Source organism: Zootermopsis nevadensis, unplaced genomic scaffold, assembly GCF_977971745.1.
Source record: "Zootermopsis nevadensis isolate Lab colony 2312 unplaced genomic scaffold, Znev_1.0 Znev_ptg000037l, whole genome shotgun sequence".
In the NCBI taxonomy this organism is placed as follows: domain Eukaryota; kingdom Metazoa; phylum Arthropoda; class Insecta; order Blattodea; family Termopsidae; genus Zootermopsis; species Zootermopsis nevadensis.
Window position 1 is genome coordinate 2062550 of NW_028259169.1, and position 19442 is coordinate 2081991.

The following is a 19442-nucleotide window of genomic DNA, read 5'->3' on the forward strand; positions in this document are numbered from 1 at the left end:
TTCTATATATGCTTTAGCAAATCCCACCACTGCAACTTAACGCATGGTCTGTGACCTCACACCCTCAACATTTCTAATATTGTGGGCAAACTAACTGCGTCTTTGCTGGATTCCGCTGATATTCCGTTGCAGCGCAGCGGCTGGACTGCAGGGTCGATGATGTTGTTAGTGGTTAAGAATGCATGCAGCTACAACTCTACTCTAACCCGTCTATCCTCTGAGGGTAGGAAGAAGGCGAAAAAGAAGAAAAGAAAGAAGAAGACGAGTAAATAGAAAGAATCTGAATTCATTTTGCTCAAGGGATGGAACAAGCAAAACATTAATTGGAGACTCAAAATTAAGGAACATTGGAAGGAGTTTAACCCCTGCACCCCAGGCGTTAGTCGTGTGTTAATTTAAAATTAAAGTAATTCGTTTCACTCGCCAGCAAAGATGGTAGAAACGAAATATGCCGGAGAGATGACCGCCGACACTGGAAACACGACAAGAGTGCAGCGTCCGGGTTCCCCGGAGCGTGTAGACGCAACCGCACGGGTGAAAATGCCATGAAGATCCTCCTCTGAGTTTCGGAACCACGAAGATTCACTTGCCGTTCCCCTGAAACCAGACAGAATGTCCCATATAATGACAAGAATTTATATGTAGGGTCTGAAGCTCCATATTATTCATATTAACATTAATTACGATGATAGCAAACCAAATTTAAACATAACCGTGTGTTGTTCATTAATATTTACAACTTTTATTTATCAGACTAGAAGACAAAAGATTCTAAATTCATGGTCAACGTTATTTTGATTAGAACATACAAACAGCTTGGTTGAAAGTTATCTCCTAAACACAACACACTCTTTTCTGAAATGCTAGACTAATTATAGAAAAAGCACTCATTAAAAGCAGCTTCGGGGGGGGGGGATGCGGGTATTATCTGTCCCGACACTACGCCTCGGCCTCGCAAGATAGAAATTTGTGCCTTACATCTTCAATCTGCGCGTAAATTGTTATCTCCTGTTCTCACTGTGGTGATTGTGATGATTAATTTTACCGACGTTTAGGAAATGATATTGCTACCTCCATCATAACAGCGATGATGGTGGGCCCTTATGATGACGCAACATCACAAAAGACATTCATAAAACATTTTTCGGTTATGATTATTTGCTCCCAAGCGATTTTGGACCTTACGGGATAACATTTATAAATAACCGTTGCCATGGTAACGCTGCTAAGAGATGTTGGGTCTAATCGGATAATTCTTATGATTATTATTGTTTACTACTTACATTTTTGCCGTCATTCTTAGCGGGCAATTTATTAGTCTTAAAATTTTGTCCGTTATACCCCATAAAATGGCATGATTCTTCTAAAATATGAACTTGAAATTACATTGAATAAAGCGATAGCTGTCTACATTTAATGTGTCTTAAAATATGCTTCAGAATACTAAAAAGGACGAGAAAGATCTCTAACGATTGTCTGTCGACGGGGAGAGATTCGAACCCGAAACCTATCGAGTAGGACAACTCAATATTTATTTCTTGTATGTTTACTTACCCACCTCTCCTGATCTGTGGAACTAACCCTGACCGATCATTAAACTGACTACGTGCATGATGAGGGACCATACATCAAAGGAAGACAGTGATTTCTATCTACACCAAGACATTCCAACAGCACCAGGTTCTAGCCAGTGTGCTCAACGGTTAAACGGGTACGGGGTTACTGCGACCTGCTGTAAACATCTGACCAGTTAACGACGTATTACGGAACAGAGAATGACGTCCACATGTTCATAATCCCATGCTCTGGCAAAACAGATACGGGTGTAATTTGTCAATATTCGATTTAAAAGAAATTGGATAATAATCATTTTATGCGGAAAAGTTTACAAAGATATGAGAGACTCAAACAAGGAACAGAAATGTGATTAGTCCGTGAAACATTAAACAAGAATAATCTCTTTTAAAATTGACATATTGCAGAGGATATAGAGTCTGGATGTAATGACTCATACGACCCGGATTTAAAGAAATCAGATATTATTCGTTCAAGTATCATGTGGAGTAACAAATATTTCCGAGGAATATATTTCTTCCATCCTCAGGGCTAAAGATTGGTGAGCATTAATGTTACATTCTATAACATTAGGTGTAACTGGGAGGATAATATTAAAATTGTTCTTACGGAAGTACTTTTCAAGGTTGCGAAATGGATTAATATAGCTCAGGAAAGACACCAGTGACGGGATTTTGTGAACACTAAGCTGAACTTTCCATTCAAGGCGGATAATTTTACTGGCTGAGCCTATTGTTAGCTTCTAACTCCCACCTCAGAAATTCGCAAGACTACCTTTGATGGTCATATCGATGGCAAAGCATGTAAAATTTAAAAAAGAAAGTTGTATGGCATCTGGTGTCATTTCAATAAAATAAATTCTTTCTAAAATAATTAATAATGCCATACACGCATACGATAAAAATAGAAATTAAAGTCTCACTGATTATTACAGAAATTTGGACATATAATAATAATAATAATATTTGCATTAAAGGGTTATTTTGATCTGGGACCATGCACAGCTACTGTATAACTCACAGTCGAACGCACGTATATGTACGATGGTGTCCGACGCTACCAGAAGCTTGCTGGAATATCGGCTGGATACCGGCCCTGCGATACGACCTTAAGGTCAAAACGTGCCCCCCATTTCCAAACAACCATTCGCAGTCAATACTCTTCGTTTCTAACACGTACTACTAACATTACACAGGCCGATTTTCGTCAAATTCGATATTAACTGTATGTCACTATCTGTTACCTTCCATTGGTACTATCAGCCATGACCCTCGTTATTAATTTATGTATTAAAAGTACAAATCCACGATTAAGAATATCCATAAATTTAAACTTGCATGCATCTAGGACAAAAAATTCTGAATGGATTAGGCATTGGACAAGGCAGGTAGCTCCAAAATTGACTTTCGATATTACGCCCGTGCGCACAGACATGTTTAATTTGTTACCATGCACTTGGGCAAACATTACACGGATCCCTAGGGTCAAATCAACAGGTCACGCCGCCATTGTGCCAATTCTTTCAAGTACTGCATAATTTTTTGAAAGCGTCTCCACGAACAGCGGAGAATTTTATGGAAGTGCATTAAGACGCACTCTTTCAACCAAGGTCATCAGTTCATGACACGAAATAACAGAAAAAGATAATTATTTGTCTGAATTCGATTCCACAAGGAATTTAATCCATGGTTACACGTGATATGAGCAATGCGACAAAGTTGGAGAATGTGTAATATTCCTAAGAATTCCATTCACGCGGTGCATTTATTGAGACTATCTGCTGGTTTCTTCCAGCTTAAAACATGTTTTCAAACACGGCAGCAATTTCTTTCTCGTACTGAACACGTACACGTGTTCAACTTATTAAATGGGACACGAAGTGCTGGAAACAGCGACTTTTTCAAGTTTTGCTATTATTCTCGAGACAATGTTCAATGGCGCAACAAATATTCGAGCTGAGGAACGACTGGATTTTAGAGCAACACACACCTGAACGCGGTCCTAAATTCGTCAGAATCTGTCGAGAATCGATGAACCAATTTACTGTAACCTGAGTGTCAACCCATCCTAATCTTCGGAACTTATTAAAAACACAGACAGACAGACAGAGAGAGAGAGAGATGCTTCAACTAAGTTAACAGTCCTATAATATTTCTTGATGATTTAGACAGGCGTAATACTTCGTTTCTCACTCTGTAAGACAATCCGAACTTGAAAACACTTAGGGAAAGAGATTCAAGAAGATTATTTACAAGCGAGTGGGGCGAAGTAATACTGATAAAGAAAAAGGTATGTAAACGGTACATTAAGCCTTCAACAGAGAATGCTAAATACCAATTAGTTCAATTCTGAAAGTTTACTTCAACGTATGTACCAAGTGTTTTAATTATGATGCCTTTTATATTTATGGATTTTCTATGATTCTCACTATAAACAACGATCATTTCCTTAAACAGCGTTAACCAGTTGATCTTCGTAATGGTGAAGTGTTGTGTTTTCTTCGCGGTACGGACTGAATTCTTTAATATTAATCAGACGAACTATGATTCGCGGAATAAACAGCGATCATTTCCTTAAACAGCGTTAACCAGTTGATCTTCGTAATGCTGAAGAGTTGTGTTTTCTTCGCGGTACGAACTGGATTCTTAAATATTATTCAGACGAACTATGATTCTCGGAATAAACAGCTATCATTTCCTTAAACAGCGTTAACCAGTTGATCTTCGTAATGGTGAAGTGTTGTGTTTTCTTCGCGGTACGGACTGAATTCTTTAATATTAATCAGACGAACTATGATTCTCGGAATAAACAGCTCACAAAACTAGTCGCGTCCCTGGCAGACGGCTAATCCAAGCAATACAGACTCCGTACGCAATACTCGGTCCACCTAACACCAACAGCATTTCCTTACGAAATTTATCCAACAGAAATGAAGTAAGGACGACCAGTCAGTTTTTAAAATTTCTGTGTTTATACACGAAGAGAACGGCCTTGACCAGTTAAACGACTGTCAGCTACACGATGACTGCCGTACATGTTTACAAGACAGACGCAAGAAACTGGTCTCATACCGCAAGTGTGCGTGTCCATCACCGGACACGCAACGTCTCTGCGATTGTCTGCATTTTCTCCTTTTCCAATCTTTCCCATCAACAATTCTCAAATGATCTGTAACTTTTCCTTTCTGTTTCCAACTCATAAAAGAACTCGATTCCTTACCGTACGTAGGGGGTTTCAAACATTCTTTAATTTTTGACGATATCGGTACCTTCGCGAAATCCCATCCACGTAGACCAGGTTTTACTCAGACACTACATTACCGTCGAGACATACTAATTTCTAATTTCCCACAGAACACTATCTACGAAAGTCATTATAATTTTGAATCAACCTCGAAATAATACATCACCGTACTCACCCGAGTCCATCGCTCACAGGTGCCTCATCGTTTCAGACGTCTCGAGCCAGACGACGTCACAGAGCAGCGTCCAGGAGCGAGACGTGGAAAAATCTTCTGGTTCAGAGGTTCACGACGGCGATGAAGAATGATGATATCATAATCACCGTGAATGTGAAGAGGGCTCCGCCAATCACCTCAAAGCAGACATAATGACAAGAATTTATAATTACGTCGCTTCTGTACGTACGCTCTGAAACTCGATCAGTGGGCATTATCTGACAATTTCTCATTGTACTCACGGGAGTCCTTAGTTCGCTGCTGCTGTAATATAATTTTCGGGTTGTCGTGTTAGCGACCTCACGATGTAAACGGCCGTCATCCTCACCGCTCCGTAAACCTCAAGTCTTGAACGAGTGTCACGTGGTTGTTACCACTGACCTAGAAGGAGACGGAATGCGTGGGCAGAATCACAGAACAATCAAAACGTAAAATAAAATAATATCTCAGAATACTTAGTTCAGTATTGCAACGTCATTTCAGCCATCTTGTCTTGTGTGACGTAGGCCAAGTCACGTTGTATCGGTAACAGCACGCAATATAAGTTTTTCTCTCAACGTACTTTCAGAACTCTCTACTTCAGAGGACGGAATATTTCATGCAACTCACCTTGAATGACTTAAGTAGGCTCGCGTTGTACAGGACGTAGCACCCGAGGACCCACAACAGGACACATGTACTCTCGCATGTGCGTTGTCACAGTCCTAGAGAAAAATATATAGACGATCTTATATCACTCCACTTTCTCCATGGAAAAGCGACGTAATTCACCTGTAAAGCCGCCAGACAGAAATGCCGATAAGTCAGGGTCGTTATCTATCCGACCAGGTTAAATCTGTATTCATTATGATAAGGTCAAATCCAGGAGTCAATTATAATCAATATTACAATTTTCATCGATTTGTGCTTACATTACACGTACAGTGAATGGCAAAAGAGGTGGAAATCCACACAATAAGAATTTATTATTATTATTTTCGCTTCAGATTTCAGGATTACATTTTCAATGGTGCAAGGGTTAATAAAATCTAACTCAAAGACGTTTGTAATTTCTAGAGAAAATCGGTTAGTATTTTCAATATCACGAAATCGCCTGCATTCTTTAGAGCCTCGTACTACCACCACGAAACCTTCAACAACTCTTTGGCTGTCGAATAAATCGAGAATTAAACCAAATACAAGCTGAGACGTAATATCAAAATGGCCGACTGAAGCCCCAACTTACGTAAAGACTGCGTACATACGCGCTGTACCGAAGCAGGAGACAGACAACCGGAAAAAACTCAACTTGTCCGTAGGAAACAAGTTTCGCGGAGCATGCTGGGAAAGGCAAAGATGAAAAACTCATCCAACGCGCGTCGGCAGAGATGACTAAGGGGCAGATAAAATTATACGTCCAGTAATAAAACACTAGAAGCGAAAATACTACGAGCAGCGAAAACTCAATGATTTAATCGAATGAAACTAAATCGCGGGACGGAGGGTCAGCCTCAGACTGTAAATGGTCGTAGAGAATAAAACAAAGCTTAAAAACATAAAATAAACGGCAGCGTCCTCTGTGCGGGAACATCGGGACCCACCACAAGCGCCGTCCCGCACAGAGGGCGCAAGTTATTATTTTGCTTTAAGAGGTTTGTTTTAAGTTCCTATGACCACTTAGCGGCTGCGGTTGAGCCCCCCTGTCGGTATTATTCCATATCAATTACTGCGCTTTCGCTGATGGTACAATTTTCGAATTTTGAGTGGTCCTTTCATTATACCTAATCTTACTATGCTCTTGCTATATCCCCTAGACAAGATCTGTTGCCAGGTCGGTTAGTCGAAAGACTTGGACGACTCGCCTCGCCCACAAGGTTCTGTTTTCCGTAGCGTGCGAGCGCAAAGCCAACGAGTTGGACTCGTCCGACTCGGGCGGTTCGTTGGAACCCGCCACCAGGCGCCCGGCGCCCAGGCCATTGTCCGGATCCGGGTCCGCGCCTCTGCTCGCTCAAGAAACAGCCTGGGCCTCCACCTCCCTTCGTGGGTCGCGGGGGTTAGGGCGCGGGGGTTAGGGCGCGGGGGTTAGGGCGCGGGGGTTAGGGCGCGGGGGTTAGGGCGCGGGGGTTAGGGCGCGGGGGTTATGGCGCGGGGGTTATGGCGCGGGGGTTATGGCGCGGGGGTTAGGGCGCGGGGGTTAGGGCGCGGGGGTTAGGGCGCGGGGGTTAGGGCGCGGGGGTTAGGGCGCGGGGGTTAGGGCGCGGGGGTTAGGGCGCGGGGGTTAGGGCGCGGGGGTTAGGGCGCGGGGGTTAGGGCGCGGGGGTTAGGGCGCGGGGGTTAGGGCGCGGGGGTTAGGGCGCGGGGATTAGGGCGCGGGGATTAGGGCGCGGGGGTTAGGGCGCGGGGGTTAGGGCGCGGGGGTGAAATTTTTTTGGGGTGGCGGCCCCTCGTTTTGAATTCTGGTTGGGGATCCTATGTGGGATAATATGGGAATTTTTGGTGGGGAATCCTGCGGGATCGTGGGTTGCGACCGTGGGAAATTCTGTTGGAAATGTTTGGTGGCAGATTCTGCTAGATCTGGGTAGGGAATCCTTGGTGGGGATCCTAGGAAATCTGTGGGGAATACTAGGATGGTCATGGGGAGTCCTGGTAAATCCGAGGAATCCTGGAGGGGGTTATAGGGGATTCTAGAGGTGATTGTCTTCGGGGATCCTGCCGTGGTCCTAGAGGGCAGTGTCCCTGGAGTTCATCAGGGAATCCTTGGGTCCTAGGGGATGCTGTGGTTCCTGGGATATGGTGATGCTGAAAGGATCCTAAGGGGATGGTCCCGGGGGGGGGCGATCTTGGGTAGGGGTGATCATGAGGGTTGGCCCAAAGAAGGGGATAGCCCTGGGAAGGGGTGCGACTGGGGTAGTGGCCCTGGGGTAAAGGGTGTGGCCCTAGGGTGGCTGGCTAGCAGAAATATTGGTGAGAAGATATAACCTTGAGATTTTTTAAGACCAGTATCTACGAAACTATTGGGCCGAATTTGTCGTGGCTTCCTTGACCTATACGTGACCTCATTTTGACATGAGTATGGTCAATCAGGTATTCACCGTTTGGCATAAATACGTATGACCTTGAGAATTTTAAAGACCTCTATCTGGCAAACTATTGGGGCGATCTTGTCTTGACTTTGTCATGACCTTGACCTAACAGTGACATCAATGTTACAAGAGAATAATCACTCTGATAACTGATGAAGATGTGAGGGCGAAATAATGTACAACAGTGGTCCCCAACGCGGTGCCCGCGTTGATACGGAAAGAGGTTATACTGAATAATAAAGGCCGTTCAACCATGAACATTATAAAATCAAAGCACAGTTCTCCACGTACTAATGCCCATCTTGACGATTGCGAGCAGCAACATCATCCTACTCTCCCAAATTTGTAAAACTGGCCGCTGAAATGCAGTGCCAAACATCACACTGACTTCCCACTTGGGTAATAATAATTGTACTTATAAAAGTACGTATTTTTGATTGCGTGGTTTCTTGTATCAATAAACGTCGTGTTCTTTTGTGTATTATTTGGTGTCCGTATCTTATTTGTCCAGAGAAAACAAAATTTGGCTTTGTTAATTGGTTGGTGCCCGCCACAATCTCATAAACTCTCAAATGTGCCCTTGGGCAAAAAAAAGGTTGGGGACCACTGACATGCCAAACATTATCATCAGTGCGTTTGGTGTAATCACGCACGTCTGCTGATATCGAAGTTTCAACGTTCCTACGTGCGGATATCCGTATATCCCATGTACACATAAGATCGAGATTAGATACATTTCTTTTGTACATTCATATTTATTTATGACGGACTTTGCTCGACTGTCTTAACTACCACGCACCGTGGGACATAGCCGCAGAGCTCGACCGTCCATGTACGACGCAGTGCGAAGAATGAAACAATAAGAGAAGGGGGGAACTCCAAATTAAAATATAAATAAACATCACGTACAAGCAGCTTACCGTGTCTCGTTTGTGTGCGGTAGTTGGCTGCCTGAGTCAAAGTCACACGGTGCGTAATATCTGACTGGCTAACTTCTTCGGTGCGTGCTACTTTCCGCGTTGCCTGACAGCACAAGTCCCTCGGCGATACCGACTACATAAGAATAAAATTAAGAATATATAAATACGCATGTGTATATAAATATGCATATATATTTTTGAGAGAATAAGAAATTTTGGTAGAATCAAAAAAGAGTAAAAACATAATATAATAAGAAATCACATAAAGTACGTTGCCGTGGCTTCTGTGTGCGCGCGCGAGTGCGGTGCATGCTACTTGGTCGGTCGAGTTCCGAGTCAATGTCCGGCGGTGCGTCGTAGTTTTCTGTAATGCTTGGCACCACAAACCCCTCGGCGATACCGACTTGATAAGAATAAAAAATAATATATATATGCATACATACGTTTTTATGTACGTATTTATATATATTTTTGCAAATAAGTGTTAGTGAGCTGTCAAGGGGAGGCTGCCCGTGCCTCTGGCGGCAGCCGAGGAGCCGACTGCCGGCCTGCGGACCCCGACGACCGGCGATTGCTGATTTACGGGTGGCTCAGAACGCAGTGCCGCGAGCGAGGCAGGCCTCGAAGAGGGGACAGATACAATGGTCGGCCGGTCGCCGGGAACTCTTTCGCGGGAAAGGCCCCATGGCCAGCCGGGCCGAGACCGTGAGAAGCAGAGATTGGGTGCTGCACAGACGGAGTCTCGCATGGACTGGGTGTCATTCAACGTTTCTGGTAGGTATAGAATGGGAAAAATTTCGACATTTTCATAATTTTTTTAATTTTTTTGAAAAAACTAAAATTGCTGGAAATTGTCAAAAAAAACAACACAAAACCCAAAAATTTTGAAATTTTTCAAAATTTTTTGAAGTTTACATTTTTCAAATTCTTTAAGCTTTCTGCGTCCTTTCGAAGTAAAGAACTATATTGAGGAGACTTTATGGCCTTACAATTTAATGACATTGCACATTAAACAACAAAGGTCCTAATACAGATCCTTGAAAGTTACCAGACAATAAATCAAAAGGAAATGACAAAACTTCAGAATAACGTACTTGCGAATGTCTGCTGGTTAGGTAACTAAGAAATCAATCATATATCCAGCAGACAGTTCATAGTCACCAAGTTTGTGCAAACGTAAGACATGCAAAACAACACTGATAAATGTTTTAATATTTGCCGTCAAATCACAATTTTTAATAAGATGATAAAATATAAAATATTTAAAATATCATTTCACGTTCCGCATCGAATGATCGATTTACAAATTGGAACGTCTCTTACGACATGTTTCGGTTATATTTAACCGTCTTCAGGTATAAATTAGATTGGTAAATTTAAAACTCGAATTACAATCCTTTACAATGTTATGCAGTTTATGAAAGATGTTCTTATCAGATTACTCTTATATATTAGAACGAAGGTATTGTTTTTTTATATGGCGTGGTTCATCTGATGTTCAATATTAGTCTGTAAAGCAATGATTTAAAGAAAACATTAATAAATATGGAGTAATATAGAAAACAAAATGATAAAATCAACATAAAAGGCATCATGTACACATAAGATCGAGATTAGATACATTTCTTTTGTACATTCATGTATGTCTGAAGGTTGATATGGGTTGCCATTATCCACACATTGAAGGCAGATTCATATTTATTTATGACGGACTTTGCCACAGTACGTACGTGTTTGCCGTGTGGTATTCTACGTCCATACAGCATCCAGTTGATGTGATGTGTCCAGATGGGGGGGGGGAGGGAGGAGATCATAAATGCAGAGGGAGTTAAAGAGAGAAAAGTAATGCCGCACCAGCTTGGCCCAAAAGTTATATTCTGAGCAAAAAATTTCGAAAAGGAATTCCCACAGTGGCAAAGCGTGACTTTTTCAAAAGTGTTGGCCAAATCCCACTCCGGGATGGGGGTCAGGGGAGTTAAAACTTTGGTAGTTGAGTTTTTGGATCGTAATTTATCTTCCATGATGAACAATTAAGTGTTAGCAGTCGAGGTTTGGCTAGCATCTTAGCTTCGTAGGTCATGTAATCCTCTACTTACCCCCTCAAACCAGAACTATATTGTAAGATTTGAGGTTTCCACAGCAGATATTGTTTCTGTCATAATTGCGTTTGCGCAAATAGACTGGGAGCTTACGCCTGAATGAGGTACCCATCAACGCTTGTAGGGGAAGGTATTCCCATATGTCATTTCAGATAAATCCATTAAAACAGAACACCCAAGTTACTGCTATTCTTATGGGCACACACTCCAGAAGCATCTATACGTTAATGTGATTAAGTCAAGGTTCTTTACAATGTCTTCCGTGGTTTAATGCGTCACTGGGACATACGATTGTGTGGGTCGTATTAACCCGGCCAGTATCGCACTCCATTGCAGCACGCTGCCACTACAAACAGTCCTACATATCGGGTGGGATATCTAGTTGCTACAGGTTGCAGCGTGAACTTGTAACTTAATCAGTACACGAACTGTAAAGAAGTTCTTGACATAATCTCGCACAGTGCTAGGACAATGGATGTAAAATAAAATGTCGTACCTTTAGTTGTAACGAAGGTAACTGTTGCGAGCAGCGACAACTGGGACAATCATAATTAATAAGGAAGCTGGCCATGTCGTTGACCGATTGACTAACTAACTAGATGGCTTACCGAACCCGAAGGTTCATCACCGAACTAACCAAAGCTCTGTCCTGGGCCAACAAAATCCAGTCTCCTTCAAATCCTATCTCCCATAGATCCCGCCTGACATTATCCTCCCATCTACGTCTAGGTCTCCCCAGCGGTCTCTTCCCTTTAGGCTTCCAAACCAGTACCCGGTGCACACCTCTTGTCCCATCCATGCGCGCTACATGCCCAGCCCATCTCATTCTTCTCGACTTAATCAGCCTGACAATATTGGGGGAGGAGTACAGATTTTTAAGCTCGTCATTGTGCAGTTTTCTCCACGCCCCATCGTCTTCCCTCCTAGGCCCAAATATCCTCCTCAACACCCGATTCTCAAACACCTGCAATCTGTGTTCCTCCCTCTTTGTGAGAGACCATGTTTCGCAACCATACAAAACAACAGGCAGGATTATTGTTTTGTATACTTTAATTTTCAGGTTCTTAGAAATCAGACGGGAAGACAAAATATTTTGGACTGAGAAGTTGCAAGCATTTCCGGAATTTAGTCTCCTCCTAACTTCGTCGTGAGCATCATTTTGAATCGTTTTTGTTGTTCCCAGATATTTGAACTTTGTAACCCTTTCAAAGGATTTATGAGCCACCTTAATGTCTGTCGGGTACATCATCGTGTTCACAAAAGTCCGCCACCGGGGTCTATCCTGAGTCAGTTGCATCCAGTTCACTCCATTGAGACCCCATCTCCGTAAGATTCGTGTTAATGTTATCTTCCCACCTACGCCGAGGTGTTCCCTTCAGGCCTTGTAAACTTTCAACTCGCCCTAAAAACATCGGCTGAGGAGCTCGTCATGCATTTTTCTCTATTATCCGTCCCACCTTCATTTTGGGTCCAGACATCTTCCTCGACACTCTGTTCTCAGAGCTCCTCAGTCTATGTTCCTCCCTCAATGTGAAAGACCACGTTTTGCACCCATAAATACTTTGCACTCAATAATAGCAAGCATTCCCCGGATTTAATCTGCTGATGTAGGAGATAATGAGAGGGAGATTCTTCGATATTTATTCCTCTAAATCCGGAATAAAAATTTCTTTCAGCTCCCTAAAACGCTTTAATAATGTCCATGTATCAAGAGATGTAAAGTGTTAGAATTATTGTTCAGAATATAAACCCCACTTCTTAAGATCCATTAATTTTTATTAAGATTCTGGGATACGAAACACCTTTCATTCCTTTAAAATATTAATTGCCTACTGGAATATTCTTTTATTATCAATGTTGCCGTGAACAAACAGAAGTCAATCTAATGTTACTTGAAATTGTGTTAAAAAAGTTTAATTCTCTTACAAGAGTTCACAAATTCAGACGAAAACATTAAATGTGATGAACATTAATAATAAATAGGAATCCCTTATCTCAAACTTTGTTCAATTGTAAGAGACCATGACGTCCACCGTCAATGATCGATCTAATCAAAACTAAAACGGAGAGAGTGGAGGGCAGGAGCACAGATTTCTTAATAATTCTTTTATTAGATAAGAACTTGTGATATTCTATATTAGTAAGAATTGCCACAAACAACATATTCCCTCCACCTAACATTTACCTGGGCAATACTCGTTACAGCTGAATCTAAACGGTGACAAGCCGCTGCATCCAGTCTGTACAAAAAGTCATTATTTCAAGGTCACCAACTCTGAAATGACAAATGTTCGTGTAAAAGACAGATCAATGAAAATGTCACCTTATATTTTAAACTGCGACAGTAGCTCAGTCTCTTGTGTGGAAGGAAACAATCTTGGATGAAGATAAGTGCAAAATTCCTCTGACAGCATAGCCGAGTTTCCAGGAAATTCCAAAGTGCAATGTCCGTGACATTCCGCATGAAACCAGGTTCATTCAGAATGGAGTTGCCTCTTTCCACATCCTACGTCATTAGGAACCCTGCATATTCCAAACTGCATTACAACACTGATATTTAAACACCGCAACCTATCTGCTGTCACACCACAGCGACCAGAATGGCATATCCAGATCACATCAGGTGTTCCGAGTAAAGGTGACGATTCTGAAAAAAAAAGTAAGACAAGTTTACTGCAATTACTGTCATCATCATTATTGCCATCTTCTTCTTCCAAACATCTAATCTGCCATATGCAACTTCCGTGCTCATTCTTTCCCTTTCTGACTGCCTCACTAGAATCGTAACAAACTGGTAATATTACCAACTACAAAACATCAGTGCCTTCCTGGACAAACACGTAGTAACTAGTTTTAACACTTTTCTTAGTATTCAAATTGAGCTGAGTTGTTTTTTAAAGATTACGAGGACGAACAAGACCTCAAATCAATGTAGAAATACACGAATTCTGTCGGCCAATGTACAAACGTTCTAGGCTACGCTTCAGGAAGTTGTCAAATGTCACTTTCATAAATTACAAAGGGACCCTTTCCCCCCCCCCCAGTAACGTATCCAACGCAACGAATTATGGTCGTATTACGTAGGAAAATGGTGGGGACAAACGAAGTCAAATCAGACTACAAAACGATGAAGTAAAGCAAACGCGAAAAGCCGTTCAATATGACCTTCGTGACTGTGTGTTCGTAAATAATTTGTTTCGGCTACGGTAAAAAAAATGATCATTTCCTTGTTAACCAAAGCAACGCGCCATTCATTATGCTAAACTACGTTCAATTTTTCTGCTACCCTTTTTAAAACAATCCGCACACCTACGCCCACATCTTGGGGAAGATTTTTATTCGAAGTCTTGGTTACTCGTATGGTCACATTTCCAGCAATTACAGAACCAGCAGACAACTGCCTGCCTTCTCTCTGTCGCTCCACACCCAATTCACATAACATGATGGAAGGATGACTGTAAGTGCTAAAGAAACTGGCAGGGTGCTGGGGCCACCAACCCGGTCGCAAATACTTAGACACTCTGTACTGTGGACATGGGGATTCCCCACTAAGTAAAGGAGAGCCACCAAAAATTTCTTACTTTGAGGAAACATCTCTCCATGACACCAGCAGCAGCACTCTCAATGTAACAACTTTAACAAGTAGAAACACAACAAAATAAAGAAAGCAATTCTACAAAACAATATTTTGCATCTGACATTACGTCAATAAACAGTTTTACGAGATGAGTTTTAGTGCACGCTGATTACTGAATTGCCAGCATGTCTGCATGAGAATTTCTGATTGTGGTCACAATGTTTATTAAGATCCCGGGACCCCTTCAACATCGTCATCGTATGTTGACTGACTACCCAATAACAAGATCAATAAAACGTGCAACAAACAAAGCTACGTTCTGCCTCCAAGAATCATACGCAAAGGAATCTTCACTCACAGACGGCTCGAACATCTAATATTTTAACAAACATCCTGCAAAAGAGCTGTACCACTTAAAGTCCTCTCCCTTCCATTTCAGCACAGATTCTTACAGTAGTAATACGTTTTAGAAATGAAAGGAGGGGAGACACGGGTTTCGTATTGTATGCATTTCCTTCCTGATTTCTGCCCTCTAAAAAAAATAACTGAGGGTTTCGTGGGTGCGATATGGGAGCCCAAGATGAGAGGAAGGAGGGGTTATGTAAAAATATATTTATGAGGGAGCAGCCAAGGTGGTCAACGAACACCAAACAGACATCATATATCATTTCATTTCCAGGTCAACAATCTTTAACCAAACTAAATGGTCAATAACTCTACATTCTTCCTATAAACAATCTGACTGACAAGACTAACAAATTAGTCTTTCCTAAGCCAAGAACTCTTCACAACCATTTTACACACATAATATAACAATCCTGACAACACCAGCACTGGTACATTGTGACCCACATAAGTGGCACTGCCTTTCTATACTTGGTTCCAACCAACCACACCACTCCTCGATCCTAATGCAAATCCCATCCCCACCCCCAACCATGAAATATACCAGAAGTAATACTGAGCCTCATCACATGTCCATGAGACTGACACCTGACAACTCTCAACTTATGGTTAAGTCTCAAATAAATGGAACCTCTGACAGTCATCTCCATTTTTGCAAGCAAATCCAAATTCATAACGAATACCACACCACAAACTTACAAGTTTTGTAACCGATCCCCTTGCTCAACACAGCAAACTCTCAAAATTAACCAAAAGCACAGAAAATATCCCGGCAGCTCCGCTCACTGTGCACAAAACTAAATTACTTACACTGGCAAATGCTCACTTATTAATTAGTAAACAGACCACATTAAAGGCTCCTCAGCACTGCACACATCTCACATGTAACAAAACCTTATCACAAATAGTCACCACCCTCGTCTAAAAAGGATAAATAAACCTCACATTCTGATATCCTATGAACAATATCATGAATGCCTCTAGCGTACCACAGATACTGCAATAATGCCAATCCCTCACCACATTTACGTCTTTCAACATATCAACTCTCACACTTACAGTCACAACATCTAAAGTACCTAATAAAATTGGACAGACTCATCTCTCTCACACAACAACCACATCAAATACATTCTAATGCTCATGTACTCACACAACGAATGCCTGGTTCAGACCGATATCAGTCTCTTGCGGATACGAGGTTCCTTCTTTGTCCCAGCAGGTTTAATCTTCTGACATCAAGTCGGTCTGCCAACTGTTGCCGCACGTACTTCAACGCTTCTCTGGCTGGCAGTACGCGGATCACGTGGTGCTCAGTAGAATCTGAAGGATCATTCTGTTTCTCGTAATCTGCTACTCCCAGAAAGAGAAAATACATTCACATTCAAGAAATCAAGACATCACACTCTTCTAAGAACACACAGTTTTACTTCACCAAGCAGTTAACACTCCCACCTTAGCCAATGAACAAGGACCTTCCATTTTCAGAAGACAAATTCTGTCAAGTTCATTACAAACCCATTCACAAGTTAACTTTAAATACGGGTCACAACCAGCGACCTGACAAATTCTTAACTCCCTCGCTCACAGATTCATACTGGAGCCTTTCTTTCCTCCTCCCCAGCAAATTTAAAACATTCGCCAAGTGGGCCATTATTCCACACGTCATAATACTGCAACTACAAACTCCACAACTCACACACGTCACGTCAGTCCCACGCAACTTCCCTTGCCACTGATTCAGTGGATATTTAACGAACAGTTCGCTTGCCGTCTGTCTGGAGCCGAGGATGTTGATCGCTGTCTCCAAGATAGGAACAAGTGCCAGGTGTCCCGGCTTACACGGCTCCCTCTCCTCGTGCCCCATTATGACAGCAAGGGAGTCTATAAACACCAGTCGGTCCATGCCCTTCAGGTTCGCCTGTTTTGATGTCATAAAGAAAGGACGTAAATGAAAGATTAAGAAATGGCAAGCCACTACAATACAGCCAACATCTGTAGCACTTCTACTACTAAGGTGAATTCAACCGACAAGGGGCAAGAGGTAGCCGTATCAATTAGATTTATTTTCCATATCACCATCAGTAATGCCACTTTATAATGCCTTCTGGAAGCAAAGGTGGAAACTTCACCAACAGTAATATAAATTGTTTCAATGTTGAACAATCTAAATTTATAAAACTGAACTCACCAGCTGCCTGTGATATCGCCACCATTGTGCAGTGACACACAAGGAACACCGTCGTAACTCTTTCATGGCTGCAGCAACAAACACTCCTACCAACTTACACAACAGGCCTTACTGGCTGTTCCAGATATGAAGCAGACGCTTTCAACAAGTTCACGTACTAAATGTGGTTTTAAGAGAGATTTCAGGTTCTCACAGTGGTCTTTGGGTTCTAACACCACTTGGACTTACAGAAAACCAACACCGATTATGGTTTTTAAACATTTAATGGTTCGCTATATCAGCTGAAGTTATCCTTGTGACTAAGCGCAATGCCATGAGGCAGTGGGAGCATGGAGGTAAACTCCATGCATTCTCAATTATAGAACTATGTGGAGGTCAGCCTCAAAATGTGGTTCCTTAAACTGGCAAAGAAAAATCACGTTCTTCATTGTTTCTTTGTAGTCTCAATAGAAGAAATAGACAAGTTCTTTATTTCATTAAAACCATTTACTACTTTTCAGGACAAAAGGTCTTCTTCCTTCAATAATGGCATTGTAATTCAGAAAAGAAGTTTATTAAACAATTTACTCAAATGGATGAACTTACCTGTGACTGCCATCTGGTGAGTGGCTCTGTCTTGCTTGTCCTGCAATCTGAACGGAATCCCATGGACTGCGGAGATCTCCACATGTGGATCATCAAAACTGCAACAGCGAATCACAATGAGTACAGATAATTACACTCACATCCTAATGTTCAATGGTCACAGCAGTGGCCAATGCAGTAGCTGCTTCCTAAATCAGCAACTGATGTAAGAGGCACAGAGCAAATGGGAAAACTGGGTTTATGATATGACAAAGAAATACATTACTTGTAGAAGCCTCCTGGTACTGGCAGGATACTAAACACAAACTAATTGTGATACAGCCTCTAACGGGCTCACTGTACCAGTAAATAATGAGTTCTGGGTGCTCAGAGAAAAATCTATATCAGTGCCTCATAGACTGCCTTGGGACTCGCTTACAATTCTGCGAAGAAAAGCCAGTGATTAACAATCTGTTATGTCATGTTAGTACCATCAGGCTGGAAAAACATCTTTTATTTTGTACACTATTTTAATATCAAGAATGAGGTTAGTTTGACAATATTCTTCTGCCTCCAACTGCTCTTATATACCTTGGACAGGAGAAAAGCTGCTGCACTCTATTCTCATCATCATTAAAATTCAGGGATGCCACCAAGAAACAGCAAATTATTTCCCAGCACTGACGACGGTAGAACGGATCCGTCGTGCTTGACTTCTGAGCACTAGATGCTGTCTCCACGACCTGGAAAACACAAGCGACAGTTTCAAGTTATAACGACTAAGGAAAGTGAAATGTTTTAGTTACAGTAACTTCCATGCGGCATTGTTATAATACTTTCACGTACTGCACTTACTGTAATACTCTAAACACCTTTTCTCCACATCAGGGCGCATGTCATATTTATTTCCAGAAACTTTGGGTTTCATGGACACCTAGACTTTTATTTTGCAAGTGGAAACAAGTTTGACAAATCTCAACAACACTGAAATAAAAATTAAGTACAAGCATATAATTTTTGTATAGTCTATGCTAACCCTAATAAACGTCAAAAAGGAACGTACTATACGCGTACCAAGTTATTTAATAATCTTCCACCAACAATTTAAACTCTAAATGATTTAAAGGTGTTCAAGCGTGCATTGAGAGGTCACCTCATCACTCACACTTTCCATTCTGCAGTTTATTTCACCTCTGCTGAAATTTCCTCAGTTTTATGTATATCTATAATCTATATTTAAAGTGGTTTTGCATTTCTATTTAAAATTCTGAGGTTTATGTATATTAATTTGTAATTTTTTTTAATACCTGTATTGCAGAATCTGAAGGTTATGTACATTCACATATGAAACACGTCCTTGCATTGTGTCAAAAGTACTGAGGTTTACATATATTGAATGAAGTCCTGAAGTTTATGTTTATTGTATGAAATGACTTGTACTGCATCCTTTGGATTACTCCTAAGAAGGATCTATGGAATGCAAAGAAACTCTACTCTCTAACATACCTGAATAATGCAATTCCTTATCACACACACTAATAAGGCTTTTTACATGCAAAAGAAAATAATCACAACAATGGCAGGTGTCAAAA

General features: G+C 41.6%; 1 protein-coding gene across 10 annotated transcripts in view; it reads right to left on the reverse strand.

The window, feature by feature from the left end:
- Nucleotides 1–18825, reverse strand: part of LOC147871827 (transcription-associated protein 1-like) — a 53112-nt gene extending 34287 nt beyond the window's left edge. Inside the window, exons 1-6 of one of the 10 annotated variants that reach the window (XM_087360022.1) lie at nucleotides 16867–17270; nucleotides 13299–16448; nucleotides 9015–9147; nucleotides 5275–5803; nucleotides 4994–5169; nucleotides 425–597 (exon numbers count right to left, since the gene is read on the reverse strand). In XM_087360022.1, coding sequence (XP_087216148.1) covers nucleotides 425–597; nucleotides 4994–5003 — 183 coding nt within the window. In that variant the 5' untranslated portion in view covers nucleotides 5004–5169; nucleotides 5275–5803; nucleotides 9015–9147; nucleotides 13299–16448; nucleotides 16867–17270. The other 9 variants (XM_087360020.1, XM_087360021.1, XM_087360016.1 and 6 more) reach the window with 9 other exon arrangements.
- Nucleotides 18826–19442: the final 617 nt, after the last annotated feature.